At 40.6% G+C, this 17399-nt stretch overlaps 1 protein-coding gene and 1 non-coding gene across 5 annotated transcripts in view; one reads left to right on the forward strand and one right to left on the reverse strand.

Annotated features, from left to right (window-relative positions):
* Positions 1-1688: 1688 nt before the first annotated feature.
* trnal-uag (transfer RNA leucine (anticodon UAG)) lies at positions 1689-1770 on the reverse strand. The gene has a single exon. It is a non-coding gene; the product is annotated as a tRNA-Leu (tRNA).
* An 80-nt stretch (positions 1771-1850) lies between these two features.
* The window catches only part of eef2k (eukaryotic elongation factor 2 kinase), a 66520-nt gene continuing 50971 nt past the window's right edge, over positions 1851-17399 (forward strand). Inside the window, exons 1-4 of one of the 4 annotated variants that reach the window (XM_072559771.1) lie at positions 1851-2018; positions 5673-5820; positions 11550-11816; positions 13723-13770. In XM_072559771.1, coding sequence (XP_072415872.1) covers positions 11601-11816; positions 13723-13770 — 264 coding nt within the window. In that variant the 5' untranslated portion in view covers positions 1851-2018; positions 5673-5820; positions 11550-11600. Of the gene's footprint in view, positions 2019-5672; positions 5821-9217; positions 9441-11549; positions 11817-13722; positions 13771-17399 lie in introns of those variants that run through there. The other 3 variants (XM_072559774.1, XM_072559773.1, XM_072559772.1) reach the window with 3 other exon arrangements.

The following is a 17399-nucleotide window of genomic DNA, read 5'->3' on the forward strand; positions in this document are numbered from 1 at the left end:
AAATTGTTCATGTTGTAAGTTGTTAGGAGGATAGTCATACCACTACAGGAAAATATCAACAAATGGATTAGGTAGGTAGAGCATTGGCAAATGGAATTAAAAGCAGCAAAGTGTGAGACTTGTTGAGGGCTAACAAGGCAAGAGACTACAATATGAATGTTAGAACTCTGGAAAGTACTGAAATTCAGATCTTGATGTGTCTCTCCGTAAGATCCCTAAAGGAAGGTAGTTAAATTTGTTAAGAAAGCATGTGGGATACTTGCCTCTATTATTGAAAACATGGAATACAAGAACAAAGAAGCTGTGTTGGAATGGTATAAAATGCTGGTTAGGCCATAACTGGAGTACAGTGTGCAGCTCTGGTTGCCACATTATAGGAAAGAGGTGATTGCACGAGAGAGGGTGCAGAGGAGATTTACCAGGATGCTGCCTGGGATGGAGGGTCTAAGCTGTCCTTATGGGTTATTTTTCTTGGATCAATGAAGATTGAGAGGGGACCTGTTAGAGGTGTATAAGATTATGAAGGGCATAGAAAGGGTGGACAGGAAACCACTTTTTCTATTAGTAGAGCAGTCAATAACGATGGATGTCCAGATTTAAGACGTAACAGGCTAAGAGGAGAGGCAAGGATTTTTTGTTCACTCAGAGGGCGGATGGAAGTCTGGAAATCATTACAGCACTTCAGAGAGTGGTTGAGTCAGAAACTCTCAAAAGATGTAAGCAGTATTTAGATAGTTACTTGCCTTGTCGTACCCTCCAGCACTCCCTGCCTGGAGTTCGTATTCTTGCATTAAAAGTTACTGGTATCCATCCAGACTAGAATGAAATTTCCTCTGAACTTTTGTGCTCCCTGATTTCTGTTGCAGCACCATTGTCAGCCTACGAGATTCTCTGCCCTAAACCGCTGCAACTCTTGACTGTCCTTGAAGATGCTCCTTGAAACTTATCCCTTGACTGTCCTTGAAGATGCTCCTTGAAACTTATCCCTCGCCTGTCTTAGCATCTCCTTCCATGGTTTGGTATCACTTTTTTTTGTTTCATTATCATTCCTTTGAAGCATCTGAGAGCAGGTCACTATATAAATTTAAGCTGTTTATCGAATGACTATATCACAGAAGGAGGTCATTTGGCTCAGTGAGACATTACTGAAAACTCTACAGTCAAAGATAACCCGAGGAAAACGCAGATGATAGTGGGAGTCTGGAACGCACCATTCCACACGGGGTATTGAGTCTGAAACTCCTATTACATTTAAGCAGTATTTCACTTGTGTTCCCATTGCCTCCAGGGTTCAACGCCAAGAGTTGGAAAATTAGATTAGTGTAGTCAGACTTTTATTGGACAACGTGGACAGAGGGCCAACTGGATCCTTCTGTGCTGTAAATGTCTGAGTCTAATAATGCTCTGGCTGAAAAGGTGGTGGAGACAGGTTCAATCCTGGCTTTTTAAGGCACATGGATAAGAATCGAAGGGAAATAAATTGCTGGTCTGTAGGGGAGGTGGGGAATTGGGACAACCGATTGCTCTAGCAGAGAGCTGACGTGGGCTTGATGGGTTATGTGTTACTGCAATAATACTATAATTTCTGTTAAATTGCCTTTGGGTATGATCTAAGTAACCAGTTGAATATGCAATCTTCAAGCTGTATTACTAAATAAAATAATTTAATTTGATTTTAAAAAAATTACTGGCAGCGGTGGGATTCGAACCCACGCCATCGAAATGACTGGAGCCTAAATCCAGCGCCTTAGACCACTCGGCCACGCTACCGCAGTGCAATAGGCGCTTCCCAGCCGGTATTTCCCAGTGTCCGCGTAGCCGCACTGTCTCGCGTGAGTGTTTGGCTCCGGTTCCGACAGGCGGGAGGAGCGGCAGTCGCCTGCGGCCCAAGCTCGGGAGCAGGACCTCACCGTCTCATCTCCCTCCGCTGACTGCCGGTTGGTTCGGGCTGCTGCCTCACTGTCGGGGTGTTTTCGGTCCCGGAAGCGGTTCCAGAACATTCCACCGGCGGTCCCCAGGTGAGAGGCTTGGGCCCCAAACTATGATTTGGGCGCTTCCCCTGCTACAGGAGGAGAAGGGAGAGGGAAAGGTAAAGGGACAACAGGCAATGGAGGAGTAAGAGCATATGGTGGAGGGGTAGGAGTAGTGGGGATAGACAGAGTTAGCAGTAGGGGCATGCTTGGGGAGGTGAGGAATGGTCTCAGGCCAATATTTTATCTGAATGAGGGTACCTGCACTCCATAAATAATACTTTGGGGTGTCAACTTGCATTTTGTTTGGTCTTAAGGCCTGAAGGGTTCTTGAATCCATAATTTTGTGTCTTGCGGGTAGGGGTGCCATCAGCAAAGCCACTTCATCATGGACTAAAATGCCCTTCCTTATCCAGGATTATTGTCATCATAACCTAGAACTGAGGATTAGGCATGCAAAGAAAAAGTACAATATGCCGGAAAGAAGGGTCAATACCCGAACACACTATGAAAGGAAAGTTCAAGGCAAATGTCAGGAAGAACTTCACTCAAAGGTGTGGAGGTGTCAGTGTTGGACTGGGGTGTCCAAGGTCAGAAGGCACACAATGCAAGGTTATAGTTCAACAGGTTTAATCAAAATCGCAAGCTTTTGGAGTGCTACACCTTTGTCACTCAAAGGTTGACAGCCTAAACTTTCATATAGTTTAGTAAAGATATAAACCTTAAGCTTATTCAAGCTTAATATAAGAGATAAAAATAAGAAATGAAACACTGAGAATTAAAGGAAAATTATTTTCTTTTCAAATTAGGCTTCCACATTGGATTCAGTCAAAGATGATCCTTGGAATAATCATAGAATTACAAAATGGTGATGCACAGAAGCAGTCAATTTGGTCCAATGTATCTGTATCACCTTTTAGAAAGAGCTGTATAAGTAATTGCACTCCCCTCTATTTTCCCATAGCTCAGCAAAGTCTTTTCCTTTAAGTATATGTGCAATTACCTTTGGAAAATTATTATTGTATTTATTTCTTCCAAACACCCTTTCAGGTGGCATATTCTACATAACTCGCTGTGTAAAAAAGTAGTTTCTCATGGTGAATCTGATTCATTTAAGGAAGCCATGATGTGGAGGTGCCAGTGTTGGACTGGGTGGAAAAAGTTAAAAATCACACCAGTTCATAGTCCAATAAGTTTATTTGGAAATACAAGCTTTTGGAGTGCTGCTTCTTCATCAGGTCCTTGGTTTTCAAGTGGAGTAGGATCAGAGGACACAATTTATAGCAAAAGATGATAGCGTTATTTAAGAAGGACTTTGCATGGTTGGATTCACCATTGTTGTTGCTGGCATTGAGTTCAATGCTTGGTAGTCTGCCAGTTTCATTCCTTTGTTTGGAACAACTGACTGGCTCATGGCAAGAAGAGCATTTAAGAATCAATCACATTGTTGTCAGTCATGTAGGCCAGGCCAGATAAGGCTGGCAGATTTTCTTTTCTGAAAGGAGGACATTCAAACCAGATTTTTTTTTTTACAATTGACAATGGTTTAATAGTTGTCATTAGGATAGCTTTTCATTCCAGATTTATTAACCAAGTTTAAATTTCACCATGGTTGGGTTCAAACTTGTGTCCTGAGGGCATTAGTCTGGATTTCTGCATAATCACATTACCACTAGGCCACTGACTTCCTTTAAAGAGCATTTTTAAGTAGGGAACTCTAGAACTTAAGCTGAGGCAGATGAAGGCACAACCATTAATGGAGTGATGAAAACCAAGGACATGTTAGGCCAGAACTGGAGGTGAACAAAGATCTTGAAAGTTGTCAGACTATAGGACAGTATGAAGATAGGAATCATCTCAGCAACCATTGTGCGAACCGGATTATGCTTATAGATCGTTAATTTGTGAAGGTGGTGGATCCAGAAGTACCTTGTAGCTCTTCACAATAGGAGATTGGTCCTTTAGTTGGATTAATTCTTGGAATTAAAATATGACTTTAGAATACAATAAGGAATAAAACTTAAGATGTAGCAGCAGAAGTAGGGTATTTGGCCTATCAAATCCAGTTCATCATTAATGAAATCATGGCTGAACTAGTCGTTCTCAACTTCACTTGCCTGCCTTTTACTATAATATTAGATTCCCTGACTGATTAAGAATGAGACCATCGCAGCCTTGAATATACTTAATGACCCAGCTTCTACAGCTATTTGTGGTAAAGAATTCCACATTTTCATTACTCTTTGAGGGGAGAAATGCCTTCTCATCTTTTGTCCGATCTGGGCGACCCCTTATTCTGAGATTAAGTCTCTGGTTCTAGGTTATCCCACAAAGGTAAACAACTTCTGTGTCTGGGTCATCAAGATTTATGTTCTCTCTAAACTGCCTGGCAACTCTGATCCAATTCCAGAAATTTCTGCCACACACACACACACAATTTGGTAGCTCATGCAGCTGTTTAAAAAAAAATTAGAGGGAACACTGATCGGGACCTCTATACCAATCTTAAATGAAATCAAAGTGCTGGAGAAATTCAGCAGGTCAGGCAGCATCTATAGCGAGAAAAACAGAGTTAATGTTTTGAGCCCAGTGACATTTTGTCAAAACTGGAAGGGTCACTGGGATTTAAATGTCAATTTTATAATTCTCTCTACAGACGCTACCAGACCTGCAGAGCTTTTCCAACACTTCTGTTTTTGTTTCAGGTTTCCAGCATCTGCAGTTCTTTATTTTTATAAGATTCATAAGGTAAAATAAAACAAAGAACAGTATAAGATAGAAACAGACCCACCAAGTCTGCCCCGACACATGATTCCTTTCTAAACTGAAACTTTTTGTCTCTGTGTGGTCTGTATTCCTTTACTCCCTAACTATTCATGTATTTGTCAAGATGCCTCTTAAAAGTTGCTATTGTATCTGCTCTGCCACCTCCTCTGGCAGCACATTCAAGGCACTTACCACCTTCTGTGTAAAACATCCGCCTCTCTCATCTCCTTTAAATTTGCCCCCTTTTACCTTAAACCTATGTCTCTTAGTAATTGACATTTCTACCCTGGAGAAAAGGAATTTGACTATCCATTCTATCCATGCCTGTCATAATTTTGTAAACTTCCATCAGATTATCCCTCAGCCTCTGATGTTCAAGTGAAAACAAACTGAGTTTGTCAGATCTCTCCTAATAGCTGATGCCCTCCAAACCAGACAACATCCTGGTAAACCTTTTCTGTACCCTTTCCTTCTGGTAGTGTGGTGAACAGAACTATGCCCTGAACAATGAAGGCAAGCATGCTATGTGCCTTCTTGACCACCTTATCCACTTGTGTTGCTACTATCAGAGAATTATGGACCTGTATTCCTTATGAGAAACATCCTTCATATCCAGGATCATCCTAGCGTACCTTTACTGAACAGCCTTTAACTCCAATATAATTTCCCTTAGTTAAGGGGACTAGAACTGTTCTCAGTCTTCTGGGTGTGGTGTTCACATTTTGAGTATTGAAGGTGTTTTCCAATCTGAGTTACTGACAACCAGGATAATTGAAGCAAACCTCCATGGAGAGAAATAAAAAAAAGCTGGAAATACCCACGATATCAGGCAACATCTGTGGAGAGAAACAGAGATGATATTTAAAGTAGGTGACATTTTAATTAGTGAATATTAGCTTCAGCACATAACTGGGTTATTGTACTTTTATCCTTCAGGAGCCTATTTGCGCAGATGGAACACAGAATGTGGATTTCTGGTTATGTTCTCAGAGTTGCTTCATCTTCCCAATTTCCTCATGTTAACTTCTGATCATTGTGAACTGCTTGTTGAAGACTTCCTGAGATCTGTGCAGCCACGGCACTTGTAAGTTGTACGACACTTCAGTTTGAGTAATTATGGAACTGACTTGTGTGGATAATAAAATGGGATAGACAAGTTTGACAAAATAGTCTGTTTCTGTGATGTAATTATGTGCATAATTTTCTTGACAAAAGTAAATTACTGCAGATGTTGGGAATCTGAAATAAAAACTGAAAATGCTGGACATACTCAGCAGGGGAGGCAGCATCTCTGGAGGGAAAAAAGGAGTTGATGTTTCAAATCTGATGAATGTACTGAACTGAAATATTAACTCTGTTTCTCCCTTATCACAGAATCACAGAATTCAGTTAGTATATCATATTTTCTGTTTTTAAATCAGTTTGTTGAATTTGGCTGTGTAGACAGAACTGGCACAATAGAAACGGGAAATCCTGCATATCAGTGTTACATATGCTGTTGCTCTTTTTATTGATGTTTCGAATTTCGTTCACAAAGCAAGTTAAGCTTAAAGCCTTTTTTTGTTTTTTTTGAGTGGTAGTTTAGCAACAATTATTGCAGTTTTAAAAACATTAATGTTTCATCTATACACTTCAAAAAGGCCCAGGTTCTGGCTTGTGTATTATCTGAGCATTATGTGCAGCTGTGACATTTGAACTGCTTGTCTCATCCTGTGGTTTTCTCCCTTATGCCTAGATCATTAAGAACAGTAAATGCAGCTAAATAAATAGACATTTCCAAACTTCAAATTTATTACTTGGATGAAAAGTTAAGTTATAGAAGTTGTCTAAAGCAGGGATGTTTGGCTTTGAATGTAGAGTGATTTATTCTCAAAGATTTTTCCCTATGTATAACGGATTTTTCTTAAGAGAAATGGTGATACTCACAAGTAACAACAATTTGCATTTATATAGTGGTTAAACATCCCACTGTACTTCATAGTTCTATATCAAATTTTAACAGCAAGCCACATGAACAGACATTAAGACAGATTTGTCAGAGATAGGCTTTCATGAGAGTGGCAAAGGTGGACAGATGTGGAGATGTTTAAGGAGAGAATGATTTAAGGAGGATAGGGTGCGCATCTGCCAATGGCAGGGCAATTAGGACAGTACAATTGGAACAATGCAGAGATTGCAAAGGTTGATGGAGCAAAGGAGGGATGCAATTGTGGAAGGTTTTGAGAAAGGGGATGAATAGATAAAGGCACATTCAGCAGTAATAGTGGATTCGATTGAAAAAGGAGTCAGTTTTTTCTGAGACTTAAGATTCAGAAATGTGGTTCTTCATAAAAGCCACGCTGCTTGTGTAATATAATACCACAGACTCCTCCCTCCCCTTCTTAGGCCTTTCCATTTCTATCTCGGGCGACCAAATCAACATGGACATTTACAATAAACCATAGCTACCTAGACTACACCTCCTCCCACCCTGCCCCCTGTAAAAACGCCATCCCATATTCCCAATTCCTTCGTCTCTGCCTCATCTGCTCCCAGGAGGACCAGTTCCAATACTGTACAACCCAGATGGCCTCCTTCTTCAAAGACCGCAATTTCCCCCCAGACGTGATCGACGATGCCCTCCACCGCATCTCCTCCACTTCCCGCTCCTCTGCCCTTGAGCCCCGCCCCTCCAATCACCACCAGGACAGAACCCTCACCTACCACCCTACCACCCTCCATAAACATCGTATCATCCGTCGTCATTTCCGCCACCTCCAAACAGACCCCACCACCAGGGATATATTTCCCTCCCCTCCCCTGTCAGCGTTCTGAAAAGACCACTCCCTCCGTGACCCCCTCGTCAGGTCCACACCCCCCACCAACCCAACCTCCACTCCCGGCATATTCCCCTACAACCGCAAGAAATGCAAAACTTGCGCCCACACCTCTCCCCTTAAGACAGGCCGCCTACTTGCGAAACGTTTCAGAGAACACCTTTGGGACACCTGGACCAACCAACCCAACCACCCCGTGGCTCAACACTTCAACTCCCCCTCCCACTCCACCAAGGACATGCAGGTCCTTGGACTCCTCCATCGCCAGACCATAGCAACACGAAGGCTGGAGGAAGAACGCCTCATCTTCTGCCTAGGAACCCTCCAACCACAAGGGATGAACTCAGATTTCTCCAGTTTCCTCATTTCCCCTCCCCCACCTTGTCTCAGTCCCAACCCTCAAACTCAGCACTGCCTTCCTAACCTGCAATCTTCTTCCTGACACCCCCACCCTCACCCTCACCCCCACCCTCACCCCCACCCCCACCCTCACCCTCACCCCCACCCCCACCCCCACCCCCACCCCCACCCCCACCCCCACCCTCACCCCCACCCTCACCCCCACCCTCACCCCCACCCTCACCCCCACCCTCACCCCCACCCTCACCCCCACCCTCACCCCCTTCCACCTATCGCATTTCCAACGCTCCTCCCTACCTTTTATCTTAGCCTGCTTAGCACACTTTCCTCATTCCTGAAGAGGGGCTCATGCCCAAAATGTCAATTCTCCTGCTCCTTGGATGCTGCCTGACCTGCTGCGCTTTTTCAGCAACACATTTTCAGCTCTGATCTCCAGCATCTGCAGTCCTCACTTTCTCCCCTAATATAATACCACAATCCTGTATGGGAAATTGGAGTGCACTGACAAGTAACAGTAAAGAGATACTTGTATTTATACAGTGGTTTTCAGCACCTCTGAATTCCTCAGAGCACTTTACAGCTAATTAAGCATTTTTGAATTGTAGTCACTGTATAGGAAAACAGCAAGATCCCCAAAAAGCTATATTTATTCAAATATTATCCGTTTCAGCGAAACTGAATGATTGATTGGGCAGGAATTTAAAGAGCGTTCCCAGCTCTGGGGTGCAATGGGACGGATTTGTGGCGGATACCTGAGAGGGCAGTCAGGATCGGAGTTAATTATTTTATAAGATACTGAGTTTAAATGTTTGTATTTCTTAAAAATAAAGCAAGTGCGTTAATTAACTTAAAATCGCAATTTGATGTGGGAAAGACTTGGTTTCATGGAAATGCTCAGGCCAGGTTTTTGTTGGGTTTCGTTTTAAATTTTGATGATTTGCAATCCTAGTGCATATAGAATTGTGTGAAAATGCGGAAAAGTGTGCGAAGTTTTAAGATAAATTTTAATTCCAGCAAGTTGCATTAATCTATTGCTGCTTGAAAGCGTTTGTCTCTTGGAGTAGTAAGCGTTCAGGACCTTCTCGCACAGGCTGTTGATTTAAATGCAGATCAACAACACTGCTGTTCTCGCTCGGTTCTGTCTGTCCCCTGTCAGGCACAAACTGGCTGTGGGAACGGTTTGTGCTATACTGAGCTGTGTACGTGCAGTGAAGCGAGCGCACATGTAAATAGCAAACACTGATACTGGGCGGGTCAGTAACCGACTGAGAGGGGAGGTGATATTTAGGGAAGTCTCTTCCACGCCTTTACCCTTCTCCGAGTCAGCCTGCATGTAGCCCCTCCTTAACTGTAGAGACAAAAAAGCCCGGAGATGCTGGAATCCAAAGAAGACGGGAAGGAGGCTGGAAGAACACAGCAAGCGTTGCCTGGCCTCATTAGCTATAAGAATTCAGCTGCGTGGGATCTATGAAACTGCTCAACCTCTTATTTTTGCTACCATATGTTGGGTCTCACACTAAGTCGTACAGTAAGTGGCTGTCACTGTTCAGCCTCTTGCCACGTTGTCGGTTGCTTTTGTATTAATTTGTAGCTTGCAAATGTTGCTCAATTGCCTCTGGGAGTTGCTTAGAGTATAACGCGTGAACAACTTCGGGTTTCATTTGTGTGCTATGCAGAAAAGGAATGGGTCGTGGAAATAAAATGACCATAGCTGTTTATTTGCGGAGGACAATCTATCATTGTAGCAAGGGACATTTAATGTAAAAATCGGAAGTAGTGAAATATTTGGCTTGGCGTTGAAGATTGCAATAGTGCGACTGCTTTAAAATCAAGAATAGCATTGCCACTTGTATTTTTAAGTTTAAAATTTTCTTCATTTTTTTTGCTGAAGTTACTTTTCATTAGTGCTTATGCAGAAGTATATTTTGTGGAGAAAAGACGTTGGCAGGAGACCCAAATTTATCAGGAGGGGTGGGGATTGGAGTCGATATAAACAGGTTATCTCATCGGTAGCATAAAACGAGAAGGTGTAAATATAAAACTGGCAAGCCTGGATGTGGGCGGTAACGAGATCTCGCACCAACCCACGGAGAAAGTCACGTGTCATGCACACCCCATGAGAACAGTGTGATTACTGGTTAATTTCACTGAGAAGGGGGCTGCTGAATATCTGGCTGAGAAACTTCCGAATGTATGAGAAGATTAAGTGGGGTGCTTGAATTTTAATAGTACAGTTGAAGTACAGGTTAACAGTATTGTATCGGCAGTTCTAAATGATTCCTGCAGGTGTTTCACTTTTCTTAGGTGCTACCTGAATTAGTTTATATAGTTTTGATGACTTGTTACTTTGGTTAAACACTCGTCATATGGCTCATACCTATCATGTTATTTCAGCCGTTTGGTTTGTCTACAGCACCACCTTATTTTAACTTTTTCTAGTTTTCTCTCTGCCTCATTTGAATGGATTAAGCTCATCCCCTTCAGCTGTTGACTCTTTACTCACACCATTTGGCACTTTTGATCACCTGCAGAGACTTATAGAGTCATAGAGATGAACAGCATTCGAAACTCCACTCACCATTTGTACGATCTCTCTGCACAATCACTTGATGAAAGGGCAACATTTTGAAAGCTTGTGATTTCAAATAAACCTGTTAGATTGTAATCTGTAATCTGTTGTATGACTTCTGACCTGCTTATTATTGAGTCTGTCCCGGTTGGTGAGTGATAGAGACAATGAATGAAATTATGTTTCAATGTGAAGATTTGAACATACTTCTGATAATAAGTGTCTTTTGCATAAATCTTGATGTTCTGAGAATTAGATTATACAGCAACAAATGCATTAATTACCACACTATAGGAAAATTGCAGAAAAATCTTGAATATTGCTTATTTGCAGCATTTGTGGGCAGCTGCCTTAAAGATAAGCATATTAATATGTGTACCCAGTCTCATATACACTGCTTGTTGGTGCTCAATTTAGTCTTAAGTGTGCTCGATAATGTTACTGTCTGATCATTCCCAGCCCTAGTAGAAATATTTTAGTATTGAGAAGGCGGCTTCAAATAACATCTTTAGTTGGTCTTATAGCAGCTGAGTGCTATAATCTGTAATGAGAAGCTTCAGAAGTTGCTGTATATTTAGGACATTTCATGTTTCTGCATCTGTAAAGTTCTCAATGTACTTTAACGATTTTTAGTTGTACATCTTTATGTTCTTGGTCACGTATTTGCTGCTTGTGTCAGCTGTCAGCTGACATCACTGGTTTCAGTCGACAATTTTCCCCTCTGTTTAACAATCTGAATTGCCCTGCCCTGCTGTCAGGAACTTGGGATATAGAACCGCATGAAAGGGGAGGTAAAGTAATGGAATAAACAGAAGAGGGGTTTGTTATATCAACAGATAGATCTGATATGAATTTAATATGCTTGTGTAGTTGGTAAAAGAGCAACTGTCCATATTTTGTGACTTCCTACAACAGAGCCAGAATTGAAAATTAACATTAACTGTCGGTAATGCAAACTAAATATAATATTGCTGTTGTTTTGTTTTTTTTTTAAATGAAAGCCCGGGAATTCAGCAAAACTAGTTCCAATGCAAACAGATAATGAGACAATCTGTTTACTGTTTACAGGTGAATCCTGTAAAATAAAACTCTGAAGGTGGAGACATCAACATTTCAGGCATGGCTGAGGATTTGATTTTTGCCATAGAAGGAGTTGGCAATGGAAATAGAGATTCAAGAGAGGATAGTGATGACGATGATGAACAGTACCTTATTTGCTCCATTACGGATTATGATGATGTTAATAAATCGAGTAAGATCTGCAATCATAATTTCATGAAGAATAAATTTTGTGAAACCTCCAGCTCCCCTGGAAAATCGACTTTCAATGTTAAGGTATGAGCTACTGATTCCTCACTTTTGCCTTTTTCCTTTTGTCCTTGACGAGTTCATGATATGCATGGTTATAACAAACATGTTTATGATATTAAACCGCATTTCTGCAATCATGAGAGTTTTGAATTAACATTTACAAATGCTTTTATATTAAAACACAGTTGCTACAATAAGTGCAAGTATAGCTATTTATAAACATGGATTTTATTCTATCTATCACTTAAGATGGTCACTGTTGTTTCTTGAAATTGCAAAGGTCAAAGAATATTTCTTTTAATGTACCTGATGCCCAGCAGTTTGGATAGGAGAAAGTGAGGATTGCAGATGCTGGAGAGTCAGTGTTGAAAAGTGTGGCACTGGAAAAGCACAGTAGGTCGAGCAGCATCTGAGGAGCAGGAGAGTTGACGTTTTGGGCATAAGCCCTTCATCAGGAATGTCATTCCTGAAGGACTTATGCCTGATATTTACAGGTTAGCCTGGTAGTAATGATTTTCTGTTCAAAGGATGGCATTCTTCTTAGAATTTAAGTCATACAGTACCCTCAGCAAGAAATTGCATGGAGGATATTAAGATACATCTGTATGCAATACCTTTGCTGCTTTTTTAAAGAATGGATCTTGATACATTTAAGGTGAATGAGTACCTTTTTTGTTACTAGCAAAGGAGTTTCATAAGCATGCTTTTGTTGCCTCTGTCACAGTGGAGTTTTAATCCACGTGTCTGCATCAATCTGTTAATGATTTAAGAATTTTGGGATGTTAAGGGCAAATCAATATGGGTTGTCTATAAACAAATGGTAAGTTTGCTGAAAGTTTACCTTTTTGCTTCAAGAAGTACAATATTGGAAAAAACCTACTGCTGCTATAAAATGCAAATATTGGTTTTGGATTGTTTTTCTCAAATTGCAAGCAAAATGAATAATCCATGTTGTCATACAGTTCTTGATCTCATTTTTAAGACTGAAATAAGTTATTTGTAAGGGGAAATTGCTTATTTGTTTTTCCTTCAAAACATTGTTTTATTATGACTGATTATTCTCATACACCTAAACTAATGCTGTCCTCTTGAAATAATCCTGTTCATTGGGCAGTCAATGCTATTTTGCTGTCTGCCAATACTGTGTGCTGTAGATTCGCAGCAAGAGGGCCAGGATTTGCATGTCCGTGGAGAAATGTGAAGGGGCGTTGAAGTGGTTGGCCACATGGTGGTGGGATTGTTTGGGGCGTGCAGACCAGAGGTGTTTCCTGAACTGCTCTGCGAGTTGGCGCTCGGTCTCCCTGATGTAGACGAGACCACAGTTCAGTCTCTGCAGCATAGGCTTCTGTTGTACGTTCTGTATGTTACTGTGTTAGGGAAGTTGTATTGATACACACACATCTGTTGTGTTTATTGTTCTCTGGGGGATTATGTAAAACTTATAGTTATCTGGTCTAGTGAAAGACTGAGGTATGTAAACATTCAAAGATGAGAACCAGCACAGAAGCCACCCAACTTAACGACAAACAGTTTTTATGGTTTTGTATCTTAAAAGGGAGATATAAAAGTTTCCCATCTTAATCCTAAATTATAATAATGTTTAAAAAATTACTAAACCTTCATCAGTTGTTTTTGCATTTGTGTTTGATTGCTTTTTTAATTTCTAATCAATGTGAACTCAAAGAATAACTCGTCCAAATCAATTAACGTTTGTTGTCCAGCTTCATTTGTAAACAAAAATGACATTTTAAGAATATTAGCTGGCTAAACAAAAAAAAAATCATAATCCAAATTAATATGAGAAATTGTAACTAAGCCAAATATTGCATTGACTAGCAGAGCTTTTGTTTCAAATAAGAATTGCCTGTAATTGTTATTTTTAAAAAGTTAAATTTTTACATTTCTAAATAATCTTTCATATATTCTTCAGAATCACCAGACCCCTCCTAAGTTTGGCTCATTAACTGACCGAGGTCGGGTAGGTCCAATATCTGCAATAATTTCACTGCATATTCTGCAGTTATGCTGTCCTGCCCCAAATCTATTTATGTTGTGCTGAATGTTTTCATGCATGCCTTCATAAAATTTTTGTTTTCAATGACTCATTTTATTTTTCTCTTTTTATTCTTGCTGTGATTGATCCAAGACTCATGCTTTTCCTGAAAATCTACACTGTAGAACTTTTTTTTCCCCTTTTCAAGTCTTTCCTCCCTTCGATAGACTTAAAATTCATTTTTTCTCTTTTTTTTTTCCTCAAGGTTGTCTTTTAAAGTCTTCCTGTCTGATTTAAGGTTTTGTTATCTCTTCTAACATCACCTTATGTTGCTTGGTGTAAGTTTTTTATTTAATGCTCTTTCAGAAGGTTTTACTGTCTTAAATGTTGCTGTATAAATAAAAGTTGTCGTCTTCAGGATTCAAAGTCCAATCTTGGGATCACCTGTTAATGGTTTCTGATTTCATGTAGTTCGTCAATTAAGTAATAATTTTCTTTTAGTTGTAACAACTGTTTGCAACAGTTAAATACTATCTGAAGTTACCACTTACTGTATGCATTCTGGGTGTTCTGGCAAACAGAAGCTTCAGTGGATTTGTGATTTCACTCACACAGTAAGATACGATCAAAAGTCATAGGAATGGGATTTTACAGTGAAGTAAATGATATGTTGGTGTGAAGGACAAGTTGTACTGCTTTATTTGAACTGATGTCAACTACGCCAGAATATGGTAGAAACCTGCTGTGTCTTTAATTTAATCTGCTCTTTAAAAACAAAGTAACTTGCCATACTACTGCTGGGAGTAGTATGTTATTAGCTGTCCTCAAATTGAAATTAGTATTTAAGGAACACTGCTCAGTGTTAAATTCAGTGTTCTTATCCTTGATCGTCATTCAATGATTCCATTTCTCTCCAGCTGGCTGTCCAGAAATAAATGGGCACCAAGTAAAGCACAAAATCAAGACTCAAAAATAGTCTTGCCTTTAGCTGTTACGTGCTGTATACTGAAGCCCAGGGATTTTACTGTAGTGAGAGTTAGGAAATGTTGGGTGTTCTGGATGTAGGTTTGCTTGCTGAGCTGGAAGATTTGTTTTCGGAAGGTTTGGCACCAGACTAGATAAAGTCTTCAGTGAGCCTCCAAATGAAGCACTGGTGGTGTAGCCTGCTTTCTATTTATAAGTTTGAGTTTCCAGGGTTGGTGATGTCATCATCACCAAATGATGTGGTGGCATCATTTCCTATGGTGATGTCATCTCCTGTTCTTTTTCTCGGGAGTGGTAAAATGGGATCCAAGTCAATGTGTTTGTTGGTAGAGTTCCAGTTGGAATGCCATGCTTCTAGGAATTCTCTGTTTGGCATGTCCAAAGATGGATGTGTTGTCCCAGTTGAAGTGGTGTCCTTCCTCATCCGTATGTAAAGATACTAGTGAGAGTGGGTCATGTATTTTTGTGGCTATTTGATGTTCATGTATCCTGGTGGCTGGTTTTCTGCCTGTTTGTCCAATGTTGTGTTTGTCACAGTTCTTGCACAGTATTTTGTAGGTGACATTAGTTTTGCTTGCCTGTATAGGGTCTTTCAAGTTCATTAGCTGCTATTTTAGTGTGTTGGTGGGTTTATGGGCTACCATGATGCCAAGGGATCTGAGTAATCTGGCAGTCATTTCTGAGATGCCTTTGATGTAGGGGAGAGTGGCTAGGGTTTCTGGACGTGTTTTGTCTGCTTGTTTGGGTTTGTCGCTCAGAAGTTGGCGGGCTGTGTTCATTGGGTACCCATTCTGTTTGAAGATACTGTATTGGTGATTTTCCTCTCCTCCTGTGTAGTTCCTCTGCTGCAGTGTGTGGTGGCTCATTGAAATAATGTTCTGATGCAGCTTTGTTTGTGGGTGTTGGGATGATTGCTTCAGTAGTTAAATATTTGGTCTGTATGTGTTGTTTTTCTGTGGACACTGGTTTGAAGTTTCCCATTGGCTGTTAGTTCTACTGCGACATCTAGGAATGGCAGTTTGGTGTTGTTTTTCTCCTCTTCAGTGAATTTTATGCCAATAAGGATATTATTGATGGTCTTGAAGGTTTCCTGTAATTTGTTTTGTTTAGTCATGACAAAGGTGTTATCCACAAAGCGGACCCAAAGTAGGGTTGGATGGTTGGCAGATCTATTTGTTAGTCTCTGCATTACTGCCTCTACTAAGGACCCTGATATCAGAGATCCCATGTGTGTTCCGTTGGTTTGTCTATAGGTTTTATTGTTGAAGGTGAAGTGGGTGGTAAGGCATAGGTCCACTAGCTTGACGATACTGTCCTTGCTGATGAAATTGGTGGTGTATGGTGTATGTGTCTTTGGTTCTTCTAATAATGTAGTCAGTGTTTCCTTGGCTAGGTGATGTTGATGGATGTGAACAGGGCTGTTACGTCAAAGGAGACCGTTATTTCATCCACTTCTATCTGTGTGTCTTTGGTTTTCAGGAATTCTTGGGTGGAGTGGATGAAGTAGTGTGAGTCTTTGACTAAGTTTTAGTCTTTAATGTAGCTCCTTGGCCAGTCTGTAAGTTGGTGTTCCAGGCAGTGAGACCATGGTCTGAGTGAGGCTTCTGGTTTGTGAATTTTGGGTAATCCATAGAAGCGAGGTGTGTTGGATCCGTCTGGTTTCATTTTTTGGAAGTCGGTCTTATTTATTTGTCCAGATTTCTGAAGTTTTTTGAGTAGGGCTGTGATTCGGTTCCTCAACCATCTGGTTGGATTTCACCACAGGAAATGACATCACCAACCCAACGAAACTCAAACATATAAATAGAAAGCGGGCTACACCACCAGTGCTTCATTTGGAGGCTCACTGAAGATGTTACTAGTATGTGACAAAACATCTGAAAGCAAACCTTCCAGCTCAGTGAGCAAACCTGCATCCAGAACCTCAACCTGAGCTACAAATCTTCTCAATACTCGTGAAATGTAGGGGGTGGGAGGGGAGAAGGGGAGCAAAAAGAAATCTGTTATTTCTGAATTGGTGTGCACAACAAAAACAGAATTGGTAGCACGAAATTGTTTTAAGTCATCTTTTATAAAACTCTGAAATAGCAGTAAAGGTGCAGCACTGTTAATGTACTTTTCTGATTGTTGAATCTAGTCCAATGGGTGTATATCAGTTGTATTTAATATTTGTAGTAACGTTGGAATGTTTTAGAGTGAATCAAAGGTGTTTATATGAAGTTCAGCTGTACCGTTTCATTTTATAGCTAGTAATTGGAGGATCCAATTTATAGTTGTAAGTAACAGTCCTATGTTGTTATCAAGTTCCTATGGTGCCACATTCATTCTGTTTATATTGTAATGTTCATCCTGTAAAATCTGGGCAACAGTGCATGCAGCAAAATCACATTTGTGACTTTAACATGTTAGATGCTGAGGTTCTCTATTGTAACAGTTAGGCCTGTAGAGACCAAATGTCTTGGTAGCATGTTGCTGAGCCATATGGGTGAGTGAATAACTTGGCCTTAAGTGTAAATTGATAATTGATAGAGCACCAACAGGTTATGAACCTTTCAGACCAATTCAGTCAGTTGAAATTAAAACTCTTATATAATCACAGCGGAGATATATCACTGTACCCCACACTTCAG

The sequence above is a fragment of the Chiloscyllium punctatum genome, chromosome 40 (genome assembly GCF_047496795.1).
Source record: "Chiloscyllium punctatum isolate Juve2018m chromosome 40, sChiPun1.3, whole genome shotgun sequence".
Taxonomy (NCBI): Eukaryota; Metazoa; Chordata; class Chondrichthyes; order Orectolobiformes; family Hemiscylliidae; genus Chiloscyllium; species Chiloscyllium punctatum.